We start from the raw sequence: 21,939 nt of genomic DNA on the forward strand, positions 1-21,939 counted from the left end.
ATCATTCCATAAAATTTTTTTTTTTCATTCTGTGGGGCTTCGCAAAGGAGGAGATGTACAGAACAAAGCCTTGCACACTGGAGGACTTGGGGGCACGGATTCAAAAGGTTCTCAGCACTATCACAAATGACTTCCTTTAGAACACTGTGCGTTCTATGCTCAGCTGGTTGATGCCACCGGTGCCTACAGTGCAATTTTAAGATTTGCTTTTATCTTCTCTGTAATAAAGTTGCCTTGCACCCACACAGGGTCCGGGTTCAATTCCTACTTTGGGGGTCTGTGCGCGTGGAGTTTGCATGTTCTCCCTATGCTTGGTAAATTTCTTCCTGGTACTTTGGTTTCCTCTCACAGTCCAAAGACATGCAGACATACACGCAGTGTTAATGCACATGTGAAGGCTGACTGAAGGTTCTACCATGGTTGTAAAAATGGGAATATTCACAGTCCCTAGTTGGACTACAGAGGCTCCCAGATGGATGGAGATATATACAGAACACCATATACACAAATATATATATATATATATATATATATATATATATATATATATATATATATATATATATATATATTAAGTTTAGCAAAAAAAAGAAACGTCCTCTGACTTTCAACTGTTTTTACTTTCAGTAAACTTAATGTGTAAATATTTGTATGAACACTAAAAGAGTCAACACCATAAGACATAAACTAAAAATGTTTCACAATGTGTCCCTGAATGAAGGGAGGCTCAAAATCAAAAGTACCAGTCAGTATCTGGTGTGGCCACCAGCTGCTTGAAGTACTGTAGTGCATCTCCTCCTCATGGACTGCCTATTGCGGACAGTCTGAGCACTGATGGAGGGATTGTGTGTTCCTGGTGTGACTCGGGCAGTTGTTGTGGCCATTCTGTACCTGTCACGCAGGTGTGATATTCGGATGTACCGATCCTGTGCAGGTGTTGTTACACGTGGTCTTCCACTGCGAGGATGATCAGCTGTCCTTCCTGTCTCCCTGTAGCGCCGTCTTAGGCGTCTCACGGTGCGGACATGGCAATTTATTGCCCTAGCCACATCAGCAGTCCTCATACCTCCCTGCAGCATGCCTAAGCATCTTTAGTGTCCTGCTTTTTTAGAACTGTGACCTTAAATGCCTACTTTCTGTAAGCTGTTAAGGTCTTAACGACCATTCCACAGGTGCATGTTAATTAATTGATTATAGTTAATTAAACATGCATGAAAAACATTGTGTGTCCAAATACATGGCCCTGTTCATCCTCTCCTTAATACAGTGCAGTCCTCCTGTCCCCTGTGCAGAAAAACACCCCCAGAGCATGATGCTTCCAGCCCCATGCTTCACTGTAGGTATGGTATTATTGGGATGATACTCATCATTCTTCTTCCTCCAAACACGGCAAATAGAGTTAAGACCAAAAAGTTTGATCTCATCTGACCACAGGACTTTCTCCCATGACTCCTCTGGATCATTCAGATTGTCCCTGGCAAACTTCAGACGGGCCTGGACATGGGCTGACTTAAGCAGGGAAACCTTCCGTGCGATGCAAGATTTTAAACCATGACGTCTTAGTGTATTACTGATAGTAGCCTTGGAAACGCTGGTCCCAGCTCTCTTCACTGCATTGACCAGCTCCTCCCGTGTAGTTCTGGGCTGATTCTTCACCATTCTTAGCCTCATTGATATCCCATGTATCTACTTAGACTTTGGCTGATTGTGGGGTGCACAGGTGTCTTTATGACACCTAACGACCTTAAACAGGTGCTACTAATTTAGAATCATGAGTGTAGCTGGAGTATTTAAAAGCAAAATAACAACAGGTCTTTGTGGGTCAGAAATCTGGCCGATAAGTAAGTGATCAAATACTTATTTGACACAGTAATTTACAAATAAATTGTTCAAAAATTATTCAATGTGATTTTCATATTTTTATTATTAAATTCTGTCTCTTACAGTGAAATTGCACCTATGCTGAAAATTGTAGACCCCTCCATTATTTCTAAGTGAGAGAACTTGCAAAATCACAGGGTGATCAAATACTTATTGACCTCACTGTGTGTATATATACAGAAAAATATACACAGAAAAACATACATATAATAAAAAAATATATACATGTGTATGTGTGTGTGTGTGTTTTGTGACCCATGTTAAATGTCATTTTTAGCAGAGGTTAAACATGTGTCACTGCGACCTCACCAACATGGCGTCCTCAAAGTCATTTTATGTGTCACCGGAGGAAACTATCGCAAAGACGTCACTTCCTCGTGTTGCGACGGACCGGTCACGTGATGCGGGTTTAGCGCTCTCCTTCTCTGACAACTTTTTTGCTTAAAACTAACAATAATATGGCAGATACTGTACCGTTAGTCGCTGATTGCGGCGCGGTCTTGCTCAGCGCGCGGTTTGCGCGCCGTTGGCGGCGTTACGGCGGTGGAAAGTCGGCGTCGAAATGCTCTTTCTTTCAGCCCGAGGATCACGTGACCTCCACGCGATTCTTGCCGTTTGGTAAAGATGGCGGCGGATGGTTAGAAAACAAGCGAAGCAAAGGGGCAACATCCTTCAAACCGCCGCGACACTCGAGCTCCCTGGAAATCGTCTAGTACGTAGATCTGGTCGGCGTTTGGCTCCACGAACTTTGCTTGTTTTTTTTTGCGTGAATCTGTAATTTTTATTTTCCTCTAGTAAACTGTCATTATGACGTAGAAACGCTTATTTTCTGCTTTCCGTAACGTCTGGCCGGACAGACAGCTCGACAACTTGCTGGGTGACAGAGCACGAGAGTGTTTTGCTAACTGCTTAGCGATATTAGCATAACGTAACTTAAGGTTGGTGGCTAGTCAGGAATTTGTATTTGTGTGTATTATTGTAAAGTGTTTTTTACGTTAATGTTTGGTGTTACTGCGGTGTTTTTTGAAACGTATTTGCTTTAATAACCGTTCGTCTTTCAAAGTTCACGCGCAGGAGGTCGCGAGGGAGATGAACGTTAGCAAGCTAGCGCGTGAACTTCAGAGCGTGAGGCTCGGCTGTGTTACACTGCCGTTTAAATCCAGGTGGGATTACCGGAGTCGTATTAATAAGAACTAAAAGAGTTGTAGAGAGTTGGTTAGGGGTTAGTCGTGTTATCCGAGTAAATAAGACCTGAACGAAGGCGTCGTTAAAACGAAAGTGACTCTCGGCTAGCTAAGACTTCTCCTGTGACTCCGGTTACTAGCTCACTCAGATGTAGTGCAGTTAGCTTTTATTTTTGTCTAACCCATTTTCCAGAATAATCCCTTTTTAAAACGGTACACATGCACCTTGTAGAGTGATTGTGCTTTAGAATAAGTTCTGTTTCTGACCATAGTATGCTTGTACTATAACATATACAAACGTTTAGCCGGTTGCCGTGTGGCTTGGTGTGCCAAAAAGGCACAGTCAGACCAGGAAGTAGTTGCTAGCGAATGAGTTTGGGCAAACACGTGCAAAGGTGCATGCTATGTTGAAGCTGTATTGTTCCTGAAAACTTATTAATATAATATATATTTTTATGTATATATTGCACCAAAACGCGTTTTGATGGAATGAATTTCAGACCATTTTATCTGACATTTGTCGTAGCAACAAAACCTGTGTAATAATTGTTAGTAACGTTACTGAGTGTGTTGTGAAACACAATTCGTGCCATCCATAGTAACAAGCGTTGTCTGTCTGTCTTTTTAACAACATTGGTTTGTCCAATCTAAAAGCTTTCTTCCCAACTGTATTTGATTTTTCGATCTCAAAACTCTGTGGTTTTGTTTTTCAGATGATGGATCCAGGACAAGATTTGCTTCTCGCAGCCCTTAGTGAAAGTGGAATCTGCCCAAATGATCTTTTTGACATTGATTCTCAGGAAACTGCTCAGTCCCCTTCCTCTCAACAGGTAAAAATTAAATTTAGGGAATGTCTTGTGGTGTTTGGAATTAGATGATTTGGTACTGTGTGTGCATGCACGTGTTTTGTAATATACAAGTCTTTGTAATATACAAGTAAGTACAATGGCAAAATTGTATATTTATATATATATATATATATATATATATATATATATATATATATTCCTTTATCTCTTGTCTTTCAGTCAGTTTCAAAGAATGTCCTTGACATTGGTCTCGGCAGCGAAGCAGCTGGAATTGTTGGAATTGAACCTGCTGTGCCACCCACTCCTACAGTCACAATCAGAGTAAGTCCTTGATTTTGCTTGTAAAAATTTTAGTATCATTCTTTATGAAATTACACTTATCACAGATTCTGTTTTCATGGTCTTAATAAATCACCCACACTTGTATTTTGTCCTTTTCTTAAAGCAGAAGCCTCAGCCCTCAACCACCACATTCGTCTTAAATCAACTAAATCAACTGCCATCGCTGGGAACCATCGTAGTCACAAAGCCCTCAGTGGGCCCTTCTTCAAGACAGACCATCACAGTAACCAAGGTGGTGCAGACGTCATCGCCAGCTCAGAGAAGCTCTTCCTCGCCATCTGCTACAGCTACCGTGTGCAGTGTGGTCCCACCGACTCGAGAGCAGATCAAGCTAAAGGACCTGCTCCGGACCAGCGGCGTGAAAACAAACAGCCTTGGTGAACTTATGAAGCTGAAGCCTCCACCTGATATTGCTCAGCCTGTTGCTACAGCTACAGGAACGAGTGAGTTCTTTCGAGCATGTGACAAATTTGTGATTGCTTAGAAAGCTTGACAAATTTTTCTTTCATTATATTGCTGAGAAGCATCAAACACCTATAGGTAGGAGAAAACATAATCCAAGATGAAATCACAAATGTGTTTAAATTTAGTTATTTTTCACGTTATTTGCAATTAAAAGCCAAGAAGAACCCCTTGTGTGGTTCGTTAAAAAGTGGGTAGGTGTTATGACTTTAGATACTGCTTCTGGGAGAATAAGTTTGTTTTATAAGTAAGTAATGTTTTGTTGTAAAAGGAAGCTGTATTTATGACCTAAAAAAAAGAAGTACACAATATAGGAAATTGCACAACATCAAGCCTGACTCAAAGCTGTCACCCAATTCTCCAGTTTACTATGGTCATGGGCAGCCAATGCCCACTCGTGCATGCAAGAAGCGAAGTTTGACCTGTCTGGTCTGATTTCACACACGAGCTACTGCGTCAAAAAAATTATATTGCTGGCTCTGGCAGGAAGGTGTCATACACAGCAAGTGGCGAGGCACTTCGTGTTCTAAGTCTGCATAGTCACAGACCAGTCCAAGTGCCCATGCTGAACGTGTTTGTTCCGGAATGTGGCTACAATGGACATCGCATCCTTGAGTTGAACCGTGGAACCAAGGAAGAAAGTGGCCTGGTCTGATAAAACTCATTTTCTTGTTGCACTGTGAATGGCTGGGCATGTGTGCACTGCTTGTCTGGGGAAAAGTTGGCACTAGGATGCATTATGGGAAGAAGGCATGCTTGTGGAGGCAGTGTGATGCTCTGGGGAACCCATGGGTCCTGGCATTCATGCAGATTTTACTGTGATACCACCTAATTATTGTCGCAGACATGTTCAGTGTTTTTGTGGTAGAGTTCATACATGTTTTCATTAGTACTTCCCAAAAGTATGAATATAGACATACAGGCAACAGGTTAATTTTGATGTTAAAAAAAATTTTAATCCATAATACACCAAAAAATGTAGTATACAAATACTTTGTAAACTACTATGCGTTGGTTTTAATATTTTTTTTTTTTGGTTAATTCATTTAAACTGCTGCATAAATTGTTGTATTCTGTTATGAGGACTTCTGCTTGTCTGATTATTTCTACAATACTGAATGTGCTCTCCTATTTCAGAGATTATTTTGCTCTCCACAAAGTTGATGAATAAACCAGGTAGGCGTAGGGTTTTTAATTAAGGTTCACCTTAATTGCAGTGTGTACAGCTGTTTTGGCGATCACTCTTGGTGTATTTTTATGCCCAGCCATGTAAAATTTAAGCTGCTTTTTTGTCGTCTTTCAGCATTACTGTTCTTTTGATTCTTACAGTGGAGGTCAACAACGGTGTGAAAAAGGAGGTGTCGAGCAAAGATGTTGCCAGAATCTGGGCCAATGAAGAAATCAAAATGCGCAGCTTTTCGCCTGTAAATGTAAGAGATTATTAATTTTTCTTATTGCAATATATGCACTCCATATTACTCAACATTGTTTATGGGTTAATTTGATTGCTTTGTTTTAAAAAGTTACCTGGAATGAAGGAGGAGGATGAGCCAGAGGAGGAAGAGGAAGAGGAGTTGGGACACGCCGAAACATATGCTGAATACATGCCGATGAAATGTGTGTTAAAAAAAAAAAAAAAAGCACACACTGTTGAACACTACCGTGCACATGGCATCAAATTGAAATTATGTAGGCGACTTGGCTTTAGAGTGGGGTGTGTGTGTGTGCGCGCGAGCACACTATTGAGAGGTTGCAGAGTCTTACTTGTGTTTTAAAAAGCCTTTATTAAAAATTTTTTGTTTTTTAAAATGTTTTTCTTTGCCTGTAGTGAAAATAGGAGAGCGGCATCCTGATCCTGTGGTAGAGACCAGCTCCCTCTCGAGTGTCAGCCCTCCTAATGTGTGGTACAGGCTTTCTGTTCCAGAGGAAACAATCGACCGTGGCTGGCTATCTGCTCTTCAGCTTGAGGCCATTACGTATGCTAGTCAGGTGTGTATTCACAAACTCATCTGTAAAATATTTAATCCAGGGGATGTCGGGCTCAGTCTGGCTTTGCTTCGTCTGGTTTTGTGTGAACCCTTGAAGGGCCAAAAAACTAAGGATGTTTGAGAGAGAAAAGTCAATGCATGTCATGCTTGTTTAAATTAAACCTATTGATCAACTACTAAATTAGTCATCATACCATGTTGCTGATCTAATGTAAAAATTGTAGTAGGTACTGTTATAATAAAGCAGATGGCTGTATGTGGCATACATGCTTTGAGTTTGATTTGTAGTGTATTATTTTTGTCTTAGAAAAATAACCATTTTGTTTAGCGAGTAATTGCTGTAGGAAAGGTCATCGTTTTTGTCATGACTTCACAGCAACATGAGACTTTCCTTCCAAATGGAGACAGAGCAGCTTACTTGATTGGTGATGGTGCTGGTGTCGGAAAGGGAAGAACTATTGCTGGAATCATATATGAAAATTACCTTCTGGGCAGAAAACGATCTCTCTGGTAATGAAACACTTCACTTATTTTTCATCTATGTAAAGGTTGTGTTAACATTTAGTAGCTCTTGAAGGCAGAACTTGATTGTTTTTTTTTTTGTTATGTAATGTTTTTAAATGTCCTATATCTATGTCCAAATGCAATGGTCTTTTATAATAGGCATTATAGAAGATTTTCTTTTTTTGGATAGTCTTGACTGCTGTTTTTACTTTTCAGGTTTAGCGTCTCAAACGACTTGAAGTATGACGCAGAGAGGGATTTGAGAGATATTGGAGCAAAGAACATCCAAGTCCATTCTTTAAACAAGGTACTGAAAGCTTTTGTTCCATAATGTTTAATTGTCAAAATTTAAAGTGAAATGTTGGTAAATGTTTGTTTGTTTGTTTTTTTATTTTTTACACCAGTTCAAGTATGGAAAAATCTCATCGAAGCACAATGGAAGTGTGAAAAAAGGTGTGATCTTTGCTACATACTCATCTCTGATTGGAGAAAGCCAAACAGGTGGAAAATACAAGACAAGGTTCAAGCAGTTACTGCATTGGTGTGGTGATGATTTTGATGGTGTGGTATCCTTTTAACGCTAACGGCTTTCTATTTTTTAAAAGATAAAAAACACAACTTGCAATGAACATCGTTCAGAGTAATAGCATTGTTTAATTGTGCAATCAGCTGCATCTATGAGCTTTTAAATACTGTAGCGCTGCTTTCCTTAACTGGACCTTTCAGATAATCTTTGATGAATGTCACAAAGCCAAAAACGTCTGTCCAATTGGGTCATCAAAACCCACAAAGACCGGACTGGCTGTTCTCGAGCTCCAGAACAAGCTGCCAAAAGCACGTGTGGTCTATGCCAGCGCTACAGGTTTGTGCCCAGAAATGTGTTCTCTGTATTTAAACTTAAATGTGGATTTGGCTCCTCTTTCATTTATTGTTTTTTGTGTAGGAGCCTCTGAGCCTCGGAACATGGCTTACATGAATCGTCTTGGGATCTGGGGGGAAGGAACCCCTTTCAAAGAATTTTCTAATTTTATTCAGGCTGTTGAAAGAAGGTCAGTTCTTTCACACTTGGATAATGTGGCTTTCTTAATGTTCGTTATCTCTTGCCTTTTTTTTTTTCTTTTTAATATGTTCCTTTTTGTGTTGGTTTATTTTAGAGGTGTTGGTGCCATGGAAATTGTTGCCATGGATATGAAATTGAGAGGAATGTACATTGCTCGACAGCTGAGCTTCCAGGGTGTGACATTTAAGATTGAGGAAGTCCCTCTGACAAACAACTACATCAAAATGTATAACAAGTCAGTCCGTCTGGTATGTGCACCAAGCTATCTGATTTATAATGAAAGAATATATTTTCCCATAAGAAAGGAGACGTCTTTTGGGCTTTCGATTAATAATTAAGTATTCCATCCCTGTGACGCTGTTGCTTTCAGTGGGTGAGCGCACGAGAGAAATTCCAACAAGCAGCTAACTTGATGGACGCTGAACAGCGCATGAAGAAGTCAATGTGGGGACAGTTCTGGTCCGCACACCAGAGATTCTTTAAGTACCTGTGCATTGCTTCAAAGGTGCGCAGAGTGGTGCAGCTAGCCCGAGAGGAAGTCAAGAATGGAAAGGTTAATTTTTGTTTTGCGTACGTTCACATGTTAAACAAAAAAAAAAAAAAAAAAAGCTAGCCATACTGTTTACTTAAGTTGCCAAACCCCCCCCCCCCCCTCCCCTCCTCTTCTTTAGTGCGTTGTTATTGGGCTGCAGTCAACAGGTGAAGCTCGAACACTTGAGGCCTTGGAGGAAGGTGGAGGCGAGCTCAATGACTTCGTCTCTACTGCAAAGTGAGTCGTTCACCTTTTAAAATATTCACTCAGCCAGACTAAGAAAAAGGAAGATCCCTGCTACTTCCTCTTGCTGTTTCTACTTCTAAAAATCCCTATTACAAGAGTTGGAAAACTCCACTATCCATGGAATATTTTATGTTCTGCTTTGTGTTGCAAGCAAGAGTGCCTTGTTACAATGAAAAATATTAAATTATATACTGAATGTTATGTTCTGGGAGAGGCTTTGGATTCACCGTGACCTTGGCAAGAATAAAGCTTTTACAAAGATGATTGAAAAATGTTATCGTTATGTAGTCTTCCCTAGCATGTTCTGCACAGAAAACGTTTATTATTTAGTACTGTGCTTGCTCCTGTAGCTGTGCTTTCACTGATTTTGCAGGACAGCAGACACGGTTACAGCAAATCCTACTGCTGCTCTTTCTATAGCTGTGGTGTCTAATGAACATTGTTTCAGGGACTGTGAGAGCAGGTTAAGCATTAAGAACATTTTAAGCATTTGAATAACATTCAGTAATGATGCATGCATGAGAGAACCTGTTGTTATGCTGGAAGTGTCTGTTAGAGTGTGGATAAACTGTAGCCAAGAAAAGATGAACTTGATCACCAGTGATGCAGTTCGTCAGTTACTATCTACGCTATAATCTTTAGATGTTGTTTATTAGGCATTTAAAGCTGAAAAGTGTCTGGAAAACGGTCCCTTGTCTTTCTAAGCAACCAGTTAAGTGTAACAGCCTATTTTATGCAACTATCAGTATCAGCACATGTGCATATTGGGCTTAAAGACTTGTCTGTGTCTATATACTATGTAGTAACAATAACATGCATCCATGCAATTTAAAAATATTTTTACTTGTTTATTACTGACATGAAAGGAAAATATGAAATACCCAAATTGTAATGCAAAATTGGTGACTCTTGAACGACCTGGTGGTTAAGACAAACACAACGTTCTATACCATTTTTGCATATGTCTAATTGAATAAAATTTTGTGTGTGTATATATATATATATATATATATATATATATATATATATATATATAATATATATATAAAATATATATATATATATATAATATATAAAAAATCATTAATGGGTATAAACAGAATTACTAATTGTTTACTAGAACCCGTCCAGCAACAAACTCAAATTCTAGATGCAGTTAGTGTAAAGTAAAAGTACCTACTCTTACATAACATTTATCCTTCATGTCTTTTCCTTTTTAGTGGACTTTTTTTCATAAGAATGCATAAAACCATAACAATCACTGTAGCAAGGGGTGAAAATTCATAAATTCTACAGCTGAAACATGGGTGCCTGATGTACCCTTTTAATGTGCTTTTTGTGGTTTTCATTCAGTCACCTTTAGCTTTGATTAGAGCACACACCGTGGTGGCCAGTTCATGTGTAAAAATGATTGCTCATTCTCCTAGATGATTTGGGTCCTGGAATATGCCCATGCGATGACCTGGTCATTCAGTACTTTCAGGTCATCAGGTGACTTCATTTTATTGCCACATAAGGTGGTTAAGCCTAGACCTGACCAACTAAAGCAACCCCAGATCATGACACTGCCTCAAGAGGCTTGAACAGTGGCTACTATGCATGATGGTCACATCGCTTCATGCACTTCCCTTCTTGCCCTGAGACACCCATCACTTTGGACTCATTAGATCACATGACCTTTTTCCATTGTTTCAAAGAAGAAAAAAAAATTCTTTCTAGCTGATTAAAGCATTATTTTTTTTCTCTGATCGAGTCTGACTAGCAAGTAGCTTTCTTATGGCCACACAGCTGTTTTGTCCCAATCTTGAACTCTCTTAATGTTGCATATTAACACATGCAACATTAACTATTAAACTTTTTTAAACCATGCAACTTCACCAAATGTTGTAACTAAATGTTTTTTTTTTTTTTAAACACATTTCTTCCACATAGTTGAGGTTTCAGCACTCCTTCCGTGTTATGTTACAGATAATGTATTGAAGGGTTCTTAACCCAGTTCCAGTAATTTCACATCTGCTTAGTTTTCCTTGCTTAATAATTTTACCCTTTTGAAATCTGACTTTTTTTTGTCCAGGTGGTATATGCTGCCAGCGATATCGCTGATTTTTGTTCTAGAAATTAGTTTCTTATAGTATATATACCATTATGAGCATGTTAATATAATTGTGTTGGGAAATTCCAATTGATCCCAGTGGTCTTAGAAACAAGTTTTGTATTTTATTCTGAAGGGGTGTCCTGCAGTCACTGGTGGAGAAGCACTTCCCTGCTCCAGACAGACAGAAGCTCTTCAGCCTACTGGGTATTGATCTATCGGCAAAGAAAACCCCATCACCAGCAGAAACTAAGGAGGAGCAGAAGGGCAAGAAAAGGAAAGGTATTCCAAATTCGTTTCTGTCCAGAAAAACAAAAGATTTCATTACCTCATTCCTAACCAGTTTTACATTTTTAAGATGACTAAGGGAAAAATGTTTGAAACCTTCATATTTTTTTTTGCGACAATTTTCCTCCAGGTGGAGATGTTAAAAAAGGAGCAAAGAAGTCCCGTAAATCCGGAGGGCTTTCAGGCAGCAGCTCAGATGAGAGCAATTCAGAAGACTCTGACAAAGATGACAGCGACGACAGCTTTAACTCGGTCAGCTCAGGAGATGACGAGGATGACTTCAACCCCTTCAAGGATGATTCCAGTGAGGATGAAGAAGATGGTAAGCACCTGGGTGTAGATCCTTCTTTTAACGGTTTTAACAAGAATCTTTGATGTATATTAGTACATTATACTGATTTATATTGTAATTTTATTTCTTGTAGATCCTTGGCTAATCCGTAAAGACTCAAAAAAGAGCAAGGAAAAGAAGAACAAGAAGAAGAAGAAAAGCATAGACCCAGATTCCATTCAAAGTGCCTTGTTAGCTTCTGGGCTTGGTTCAACCAGGCCTGCTTTCACAACACCTATTGTAAAATCAACGTCCAACAACTCTGTTGTTCCCGGTGGGTGGTTAGATGCATGTTTTCAAAATGTAGTTTTTCATCTTTGTTCTGTACTTTATTTACTTATTCATGTGCAAGGAATAAGTGCAAAATTATTTGCTTCACCCATACCCATTACTGTATACATTTTGATGTTTATTTGAATCCAAAAAATTACTTGACATTTCAAATCTTTGTCATTCTGTAACAACTTATTCCAATTAAGAAAATACACATTACGTGATGTAGTGGTACAGGTACATGGTTAATGGAAAATTCCATCAAGCCAAAACATCTTGTGGGAGATGCTCCAGGAAGCATGGGGTGAAATAAGATTATTGTGAAAAATTGACAGCTAGAACGTCTGCAAAAGGTGTTTTTTATTTTTATTTTATGATTATTATTAATATTTATGTATTTATTTTTGATGATAAAGGCAAATTTTGAAGAACATTCATTTCCATCAAAATAATTTCTAACTAGCATGTCTTGTTCTTTTGCTGTATTTTGTATTTAGACTAATTTTGCGTCTTCTTGTAAAACAATAACATTTGTAATCCCAAACTTGAGCGGTAGTGTATATGAACTGTGTTGCTTATAGGACTGCTTTTGAGTAAGAATATATTGTAATTAATCTTACTCTTGCGAATATCAGGCAAACTTTTACTGTTTCATTTGTCTCAATCTTTAAATACACTGTATAAAGTGTACAAGGCACTTTATTTAGCCTAATACTCTAGGTGGAGAGCTTGGATAGTAAATAGGTGTAGAAATGCTTAATTTGACTGAAGGGCCAAAAAAAAAAACATTCCTGGGTGATATCATTGATGATGCCTACTTAGGTAGGTGAAATATGTGCAAAAGTGTTGCATGTACTAATTTCAGGTCTTATCTCTCCATTGCTATGTCCAGCATTAAATGTGTGCGCTTTTTTTTTTTTTAATGTGTATTTTTTTCTTAAGGCTTGAATTTGAGTTGGTGATCTTATTTCAGCTAAAAGTGAACCAGAAGAAAACAGCTGTGTGACCAGTAATGATGCAGTGGAGGATGCCCAGCAAATGAAAAGGGAGCTGTTAGAACAGCTAGAGAAACTGGCTGAGGATCTGCCACCAAACACACTTGATGAGCTTATTGATGAGTTGGGAGGCCCTGAAAATGTGGCAGAGGTACCATATGAGACAATGTGGAATTACTATGCTAAAGAATAAATAAAAAAAAAAATGTTTTTGCTTTAATTTTCTAAACAGTCAGTATAGAAGCAGCATCTATGTCCTTTTAGTCCTTTTATGTAATCTGGACAACCCATGTGTGTTTAGATGACGGGACGCAAAGGCAGAGTAGTCAGCAATGACGACGGCAGCATCTCGTATGAATCAAGATCAGAACTGGACGTTCCTGTAGAAATTCTGAACCTTACGGAGAAGCAGCGATTCATGGATGGAGAGAAGGTAAGTTGTAATATTTTTCCCTTTCAAACTGTTCCTTGTATTGAAATTAGGACTAAATTTGCCTTTATTTGTAGAACATTGCTATAATATCTGAGGCAGCCAGCTCTGGTATTTCACTTCAAGCTGACCGTAGAGTGAAGAACCAGAGAAGAAGAGTTCATATGACTTTAGAGTTACCGTGGAGTGCAGACCGAGCTATTCAGCAGTTTGGTTAGTACGTTTTCAATCTGCTTTGTTTTTTAGAATACACAACAAATTTTTTTTTTTTTTTTTTTTTTTTTTTAATTGCTGTGGATGTGATTAAAGTGTTAGAATGTACCTTACAGGTAGAACACACAGATCTAACCAGGTAACGGCTCCTGAGTATGTGTTCCTGATATCTGAACTTGCCGGAGAACAAAGATTTGCCTCCATTGTTGCCAAAAGACTAGAGAGCTTGGTAGGTGCCTTTTTTTTTTTCTGCCTTCCCACCACCCATTAAAACCCCCCCATAATAATCTATTAAAGAAATAAATAACTATTTCACAGGGCGCGCTTACGCACGGAGACCGAAGAGCCACAGAGACTAGGGACCTCAGTCGATTCAATTTTGACAACAAGGTAAGAAGAGATTGTTTACAATCAAGAACATTTTGCTTAAGTTCTGCCTTAGACACTAACCTGTTTTTTTTTTTTTTTTTTTTTTTTTCCCAATAGTATGGCAGAAATGCTCTTGAGATTGTTATGAAGTCCATTGTCAATTTGGATTCTCCCTTGGTCTCTCCACCTTCTCATTTCGATGGGGATTTTTTTAAAGGTAGGAAGAATTTCATATGCCAGTTGACTATTTTAATTATAAAAGGAAAAAAAACCCTGAATAGTCAAATTTGACTGGTTTTGTATGTCTGCAGAAATCCGCAATGGGTTAATTGGTGTGGGGTTGATAAATGTGGAGGATAGGTCTGGTGTTCTATCACTGGATAAGGGTAAGTTTTTTTATTTTTATTTTTTTATTACCTTAAATATGTTTATGCCCTGTAGTGTAAGTAAAATTGCATTAATTGTTTGATTTATATTTAAGACTATAACAACATTGGAAAATTCTTAAACCGTATCCTTGGCATGGAGGTCCAGCAGCAGAATGCCCTCTTCCAGTATTTCTCGGACACTTTAAATGCTGTCATTCAGAACGCTAAAAAGAATGGCAGATATGACATGGGAATTCTGGGTAAGAGAAAACAGGTTTTGAGGATTAAGTGGCTTTTTGTTTCAAGATTCAAATAACATTAATAATCCCAGAACGGAATTGCTTTGCTTTGTTACAGTAGCTCATTGTTTAAAAAATAATAATAATGAGAAAGGAACCACACCAACACAATTATAAATACCGGAAAAACTGAGAAAAATCTGTTCACAGTGTAGTAAAAGTGATTGTTACAGTGAGTATTACCCATGCATAGTGGTACTCTACATACCTCAAATAAGCTACTTGTATACAGTGATTAAAAAAAAATAGTAAAATGGACATTATTGGCACAAGCCAAACAGTGTGAACATGTCCAATATCTTTCTTAAACCATAGTCTGTGTTGCTGTCTACTGTTTTTTTTTTTTTTTTTTTTTTTTATACGTAAGGTGTATAGTTCATCAATTTGCATTGTTTTAAAGTCAATAATCTAAGGCTTATTTATTTATTTTTCCAGATTTGGGCTCTGGGGATGAGAAGGTTAAAAAGATTGATGCGAAAAAATTCTTGACGCCAGGTTACTCCACCTCAGGCCATGTTGAACTTTATACTGTAAGTACACACAGAGAATGCAAATATCCTTTAGTATCCTTTAGTACACAGCAACAAAATTTGATGAACATTGTGAATATCATACATACTTTCAGCTTGCCTTCAGTTAAAAGCTGATGTATATGATTTGGTTGGCTTCTTTCCTGTTGCATAATACGAGAGTGTCAGTAAAGGTTTTGTTGCCTATCAGGTCAGTGTAGAGAGAGGCATGTCATGGGAGGACGCTACCCATATTTGGGCAGAACAGAACGGACCAGACGACGGCTTCTACGTGCAGGTAAGAGCAACTGCATCTCTCTTTGTAGGTTATGTTTACATTACCTGGTGCTTAAACAAGACATTCTGTTTAATTGTTTTGACGCAATTAGGTACGGAATAACAAGAAAATAGCCATCATGGTCAAGGAAGTCAACACTAAAAAGAGACTGTTCATGGTGTACCGACCAAATACTGGAAAACAGCTCAAACTGGAGACGTATGTAGATATACGGAAGCGATGCAAAAAGGTAATTTCTCCTGCCAGTTTGTGTCTCAAAATATTTGTAAACAGTCTTTGGCTAAAACACAAGACTGATTGGCATGCTTTTTACAAATGTTTTCTACCTTTAAATAGGTTCTTTCAGATGAGGCAAAACAGTGTTGGATTGATCAGTACGACTCTTCAGCGGATGTTTGCTCTCATGCTTATTGGTGAGATTTTATTTATTTATCACAGTTTTACTTACTGGAGATACTTGCTTTTGCAGTTCCATTGTATTAACAAAATCTGATTCCTACACAGGCGTGGGAACTGTAAGAAGGCATCAGTGGGACTGCAGTGTGAAATAGGACTGCGTTGCCGGACGTATTATGTCCTGTGTGGCTCCGTCCTCAGCGTGTGGACCAAAGTAGAAGGTGTTTTAGCCTCTGTAAGTGGAAGCAACATGAAGATGCAGATTGTTCGTTTGAGAACCGAGGACGGACAAAGAATAGTGGGTGAGTAAGATGGAATTATTATTATTTTTTTTAATCATGACCTCCTTGTGTATCTCATGAGTAGACGCTGATTTATTTATTTACCCCCCCCCTTCCCTTTTTTTCCCTCCTCTCCACACTTCGCCACCCAGGTCTGATCATTCCAGCAAACTGCGTGGGTCCGCTTACCAACATCTTGTCTTCATCAGACCAATCGCAGCAGCTGGCTGTGCAGCAGCAGCAGATGTGGCAGCAGCTGCACCCACAGAGCCTCAGCCACTCGTTCAACACATAGCAAAACCCAGTGGGCCAACAGCAGACACGGGACCCCAGCGCTGCATCACGAGCCTTCCTCCCCGCCACTATGCTATGAGGAAGCTTGCCTTTGTGTGGATAGAGGCTTGCTGGACTACTGACTCAAAAGCTGTAAAGCCTCCCATGTTGAAGAGGAAGTAGTGTGAGGGATGGGTTGGGAGAATGAAATTTTCAGGCTGCTTGTTTAGTTTTTTTTTCTCCTTTCCCTGTGTTCAACCCCTTATTCTCTTTAAAGCTGCAAAGTCGAGCATAATTGTTTTAAACAGGTCAGTGCTCAGGGGTTCGACGTCACATCAGTTCTTTTACGGGCCTCAAAACATAAGGCATGCTTTGCCCTGGTTTTGGACCCCATACTACTTGGCCATTGATCGACTCTTATCTATTCCATCATTTTTGCACTGAATTAAACACTTTGGCCAAAGAATAATGTACATGTTATCCTCCTTATCAAAATAAGCTAACTATCTTGGCTGATAACTTGCATTTGGGTAAAAAAAAAAAAAAAATCGGATGTTTGTGGCTAAATTATTAATTTACTTGAAAGAAAATCCCAGTTTATCCTAATTGTGTCCAGAGCCTTTTTTTTTTTTCTTTGTCTTTGAGGCTCTCACATAACTACCCCTAAGAATACAAATTTTTGCAAATATTTTAGTTCAGGATGTAGTTGTACAAATTCCGTGATTACATGGTGAAATTTCTGGTATATCATTTTGTTTTATTTTGATTTGTTTATTATTTTGGAGGAGATGCATTTTTACAAGAACAGAATTGCACAATGATTGACTGCAAGGTAGGATCCTATGGGATCTGCCTTTCTGCACTGTAAACCCCCTGTGACATTCTGTAGCATGCTTAATGCTACCCACTGCAAACATTTTGAAGAGATTTGTTGAATGTCATAGTGCAAAAATGGTGGAATACCTGTGTAAAGATCAAGCAAGATCTTGATCAAGTAATGCTCTCCTAGGGAAAGCGCTGGCTCTTTAGTGGGTGTTAATACATTTAATAAATTATTTCCCTTAAAGACTTGTCTGGGCTCATCAGGAACTGACGCTATGGGTTAAATGAAAAAGTAGCTTTTTTCTCTCTTTTGGTCTATTTATCAAGCAAGTTTAAGAGGGTCAGTTTATTTTTCTGCTTTGCTCTGTTTTTGTATATTTAAGAACAAGATTTGTTGACTGAACATTGTTATAAACTGGAATCTGCTCATCGCAAGGCCATGTCACCAGTGGCCAGCTTTTAATTAGCACATTTGCTTCTTGCTTTTAGTATTTGCTGTCACATGGAACATATAATGTGGTAGGGTGGAAGAACTGTAATGCCCCTTTTTCCCCCCTACCACCCCATAATTTAGTGTAAACGTTCAACCAGTGCAAAATGATAAGTTTCTCCAATATTTGTGTATAGTTGCATATCTGAAATTATGTTCTGCTTACAGTATAGTTGTTGGCACACTTTAGGGACAATATCATTTCAGCCTTGCACGAGTTGCACTACTGATGGATCACTTGTAAATACAAAGGAAAAAAAAAGACAAAAAACAAAACGAAGAACCCTATGAACATTGAGCTGAGTGCAAGATCTCTACCTCTTGCATATGACCAATAAATCTTGTGGTTAAACTTGAAGTGAGGTTATTTGTTTTATTTATGTTTAATACACCAAAAAAAAAAAAATTAAAGTAAGTAAAAGTAAAATGTGTGAATGTGAAATGTACAAATGGGTTTTTTTCTCTCTTCTTTACAAGTTGTTGTACATCAATTTTGTTTTTACTTTTACATTACCTGGCTGTGGTGTGGTTTTGCATTGATTAGTGGTCAACAAAATCAATTTATTTTATCGAAGAAATTTCTCATAAAACAAACTGACTAAACAATATGTGTAGATTAAGATACCACAAGTACAATCTGATATGGAAAGCTGATAAAGCCCAGGAAAGTGGATTTTTTTTTTTTCTTGTAAGATCAATATAATCAATATAAAATGAATATACCTCAAGGTAAAATAATTGAAATGTAAAAGTCGAGCCTTGCTTGAGAAGCTGAGCTGGTTTCTCTTTAGACCGGCTTATTTCTGATTAATAAAACTTTAAAAGTCAGCTCCGAAGTGAAACACTTTTTTTTTTTTTTTTTTTTAAATAAGCGTTAAAATACACCGAGTGAAGTGTTTTTGGGAGTAAAATGATTAATAAACCAAAATGTGTTTTGTACATATCGCGTCGCGGTTTGTCTATTTAGTTGTATTAAGCCTTACGTACATAAATATATATTTTATTAATCATGTTCATCAAAGACAAAAAAATATCTACATATGTAACATTAAAGTTAAAGGTTGTCCCGAGATTATCATCTTTTGATCTTTTCTGCTTCTGATATAAAACTTTTCCGATTTTCGTTGAAGATGTTCCTGCTTTCCCGCGAAATCCAGAGCCTTTTTAATGGCTTTTTTAGTCTAACTTAATACTTCTCTATGATTATAATGATGGATTGCATTGTGGGTGTCAATATAAGTGACGGCCATATTTGCCGGTGCTGCTCTCTCTGCTGTAAACAAAAAGTGACTGTGAGACGGACGCTTCGCTGAATTTAGGGACATTTTTATTTCTGTAATTTATGATGTCTTTAGGAATGTCTTACAAACCTAACCCCCACCAGCACATTCCGGGAACTTCTGGGAACCAAGGTGAGCGAAAAAATGCGCGAAACTGTCGCGTCTTCGCTTCGTTACGTCGAGTGTAAAAATTTGGCGTTACAAAGGATACCTGGGGAAAAAGCGTGTCTGTAGTTTTTGTCCAGTCAGATAGCTAAAGGGTCAGATCCTGAGAGCTAGGCTAATTCACATCCGCCATTATTACCACTGAAAAAACAGCCATCCCCGGTTAGTTTGGCGGAAAATGCTAGCTTGTGGCGGTTCTGTCGGTCCTTCTTGGCGTGTCCGTGTCATTAGATGGCCGATCGGGTTTCGGTGAAGGCCGCTACGTTGTAATAAAAAGGTATCCTTTTAGCTGCTAAGATCAGCGCCGTTCCGTTTCCTCCATGATAGTCTCTCCAGGGCGCTTGATTGATCGCATTCAGACGCGCTTAAAAAAAAAGAAAAGAAAAAAAAAAGACGTCGTTTTGGGGACATCTAGGGGTCATCTGCGGTACTGCAGGACAGATATTTCCCACATTGTGCTGTGAAAGCCCTCAAAAATAGAATACTGCTACTATTTTTAGAGCATTACCGAAATTCTTAGAATTTAATTCTAGAATTTAGTTCAAAGGGGGAAAAAATGCACCTCCAGGATTTAAGGGTTCAAATCTCACCTCCGGTCTGTGCGCATGTGCTCATCCTTTACTCTGTCCATAATGCGTTATACCTTTATAGGTTGGTAAATTGAACAGACTTTTATTCCTCACATACACATTATACCACACAGTGAAATCCTTTATTCTTCGTATATCCAAGCTTTGTTAGAAGGCAGGTGTTAGCGCGCAGGGTCAGCCATTAATGCGCCCAATTTTCCCAGGGGATAAGCTCTCTGAGAGGTCACTTTATTCTGGGGTAAATGAATACAAAAAAATACTCCTCCTCCTCTTCCTATGACTAATTATAACAGTACCAATAATAATAATAATGCATTAATCTTTAGTAAACAGTTTATACTGGTCAAAGTTTCCCGTGCAAGCTGGGAAAACACCCTTTATGGGATACCAGTCTGTTCTAGGGAACCGTGCATGCACGTTTGTTCACTCATTCATGTTTCTGGAAAGTCAGATGAACCAGAGAACACGGAGGAAACCCACATGGAGAACATGAAAAAAACTTGACTCGGACAGAAACCTAAACTTAGGATTCCTGGAGCTGTGAGGCAGCATCAGCGCCCACTCTAAAAACTACTACTTTTACTGATAATAGTAATAATATGTTTTGTCCATTTCAGCAGGAAACATCCCCTCTCCCTCTTCCAGCTCCATCTCCACAGTTCAGTCATACAAGCCAATTATAAATGACTTTGGGCTGCCGTCATTCGGATTTTCACAGGTCAGTTAGAATCCTGATGAGGACAAGGTTCTTGTGTGTTATTTACAGCTAACCGTATCCGAATGATTCCCCTCATGTACAGGGCCCAAATGGAACTCAGGCTCCACAGAGCAAATACGCCGAACTTCTCGCAATCATCGAAGAGCTCGGGAAAGAAATAAGGCCGACGTATGCTGGAAGTAAAAGTGCCATGGAGCGACTTAAAAGAGGTATTCTTATCACGTGTTTCAAAAGATTTAATGATGTATATTTTATTCCTTGGTGTAAACACCATATGTTTTTGTTTTGTTTTTTTCTTTTGCATCAAAGGTATAATCCATGCAAGAGGTCTTGTACGGGAGTGTCTGGCAGAGACGGAAAGAAATGCGCGATCTTAGCCTCTGAAGCCTGCCTCTGATCAGAAAGGGCAGAAGATTTCTTCTACTACTTTTACAGAAGGGTGCTGCATGGCTTTTTCCCATAACGGAGGGATAAAACAATCAAAAATTTATTCATTAAGTAGTGTAGTTAAAGCATGGGATGGAGGTGTCGCAATGTTACTTGTGATGAATGCAACAAGAGGTGGGATTTGAGTGTTGCCATTTGGGATTTTATTTCTCTTATAACTCCTATTATATATATTTTTTTCCAGCATAAAGAACAAGCAAGCTTATCTGCATGAAAGGAGGGAGATGGATCAGAGTGTGAATGTGCATGGCTTTTACAGGTTTACAGGAGGGAAGTCCTCTTAAAATTTGATCAAGTGTAAGGTTTTAGGTTTTCTTTAAATTGGGAGACAGCGAGGACAGTTATAGTAATGACATCGTTTTAGTTCTTTTTTATTTATTACCTTGTGTAATAAAATGTATTTTCATGTACAAAAAGGTCACTTTTTGAAATTTTGTATAAAGGTCAATAAACATGACATCGTTGTCTATAAGGTGTTCTTGTGGTTTTTGCTGCACTGTGGGTGGAATGATGTGGATATAATTATAATCATAAATATATATCACATATTTCTAATTACGGAAATACTTTGCCACACTCAAGAACAGATGAGAAAGAAAGTAATTAACATGTATCAGTCTGGAAAGTGTTACCAAGCCATTTCTAAGACTTTGGGGCTCCAGTGAATCACGGTGAAAGCCATTATTCACATTCGGAGAAAACTTGGAACAGTGGTGAACCTTACCAGGAGTGGCCGGCCTACCAACATTACCTCAAGTGCACAACAATGCCTCATCCAGAAGGTCATAAAAGAACCCAGAACAACATCTAAAGACCTGCAGGCCTCGGCCTCAGTTGAGGTCAGTGTTCATGATTTAACAACAAGAAAGAGACTGAGCAAAAATGCCATCCATGGAAGAGTTCCAAGACGAAAGTCACTGCTGACCAAAAAGAACGTCGAGGCTCATCCCTCTTTTGCCAAAGAATATCTTAATTATCACCAAGACATTTGGGCAAATATTCTG

The 21,939-nt window shown here is 38.6% G+C and overlaps 2 protein-coding genes across 7 annotated transcripts; both read left to right on the forward strand.

The window, feature by feature from the left end:
* Positions 1–2,263: 2,263 nt before the first annotated feature.
* Positions 2,264–18,093, forward strand: sbno1 (strawberry notch homolog 1 (Drosophila)). Of its 5 annotated transcripts, none has more exons than XM_053515937.1 (33): positions 2,264–2,593; positions 3,779–3,895; positions 4,094–4,195; positions 4,320–4,659; positions 5,816–5,854; positions 6,008–6,108; positions 6,202–6,295; positions 6,507–6,667; positions 7,043–7,176; positions 7,387–7,477; positions 7,575–7,736; positions 7,897–8,032; positions 8,114–8,219; positions 8,325–8,478; positions 8,601–8,783; positions 8,902–8,999; positions 11,237–11,382; positions 11,519–11,710; positions 11,814–11,993; positions 12,966–13,138; positions 13,289–13,420; positions 13,495–13,630; positions 13,747–13,859; positions 13,949–14,020; positions 14,117–14,216; positions 14,311–14,385; positions 14,481–14,627; positions 15,102–15,196; positions 15,387–15,473; positions 15,565–15,702; positions 15,810–15,886; positions 15,978–16,171; positions 16,303–18,093. In XM_053515937.1, the coding sequence occupies exons 1-33, from the start codon at positions 2,516–2,518 to the stop codon at positions 16,443–16,445; spliced, it is 4,296 nt and encodes a 1,431-aa protein (XP_053371912.1). In that variant the 5' UTR covers positions 2,264–2,515; the 3' UTR covers positions 16,446–18,093. The 5 variants fall into 5 exon arrangements, with proteins under 5 accessions (XP_053371912.1, XP_053371913.1, XP_053371914.1 ...); XM_053515938.1 differs by having other exon boundaries at positions 4,323–4,659; XM_053515941.1 differs by having other exon boundaries at positions 2,516–2,606.
* An 817-nt stretch (positions 18,094–18,910) lies between these two features.
* Positions 18,911–21,407, forward strand: LOC128545550 (cyclin-dependent kinase 2-associated protein 1). Of its 2 annotated transcripts, none has more exons than XM_053515943.1 (4): positions 18,911–19,147; positions 20,391–20,488; positions 20,571–20,697; positions 20,798–21,407. In XM_053515943.1, exons 1-4 carry the CDS (start codon positions 19,078–19,080, stop codon positions 20,863–20,865), a joined length of 363 nt encoding a protein of 120 aa, XP_053371918.1. In that variant the 5' UTR covers positions 18,911–19,077; the 3' UTR covers positions 20,866–21,407. The 2 variants fall into 2 exon arrangements, with proteins under 2 accessions (XP_053371918.1, XP_053371917.1); XM_053515942.1 differs by having other exon boundaries at positions 18,924–19,147; positions 20,388–20,488.
* The last annotated feature ends 532 nt before the right edge of the window (positions 21,408–21,939 follow it).

Source organism: Clarias gariepinus, chromosome 17 (assembly GCF_024256425.1).
Source record: "Clarias gariepinus isolate MV-2021 ecotype Netherlands chromosome 17, CGAR_prim_01v2, whole genome shotgun sequence".
Taxonomy (NCBI): Eukaryota; Metazoa; Chordata; class Actinopteri; order Siluriformes; family Clariidae; genus Clarias; species Clarias gariepinus.

Bases quoted from the DNA above. Each gene is read 5' to 3' on its own strand.
- LOC128545550 (XM_053515942.1), top strand. From the start codon at position 19,078: ATGATGTCTTTAGGAATGTCTTACAAACCTAACCCCCACCAGCACATT. The intron at 19,148-20,387 runs GTGAGCGAAAAA...TGTCCATTTCAG, and splicing joins GGGAACTTCTGGGAACCAAG to CAGGAAACATCCCCTCTCCC. The intron at 20,489-20,570 runs GTCAGTTAGAAT...CCTCATGTACAG, and splicing joins CGTCATTCGGATTTTCACAG to GGCCCAAATGGAACTCAGGC.
- sbno1 (XM_053515937.1), top strand. From the start codon at position 2,516: ATGGTTAGAAAACAAGCGAAGCAAAGGGGCAACATCCTTCAAACCGCC. The intron at 11,711-11,813 runs GTAAGCACCTGG...TATTTCTTGTAG, and splicing joins CAGTGAGGATGAAGAAGATG to ATCCTTGGCTAATCCGTAAA. The intron at 16,172-16,302 runs GTGAGTAAGATG...TTCGCCACCCAG, and splicing joins GGACGGACAAAGAATAGTGG to GTCTGATCATTCCAGCAAAC.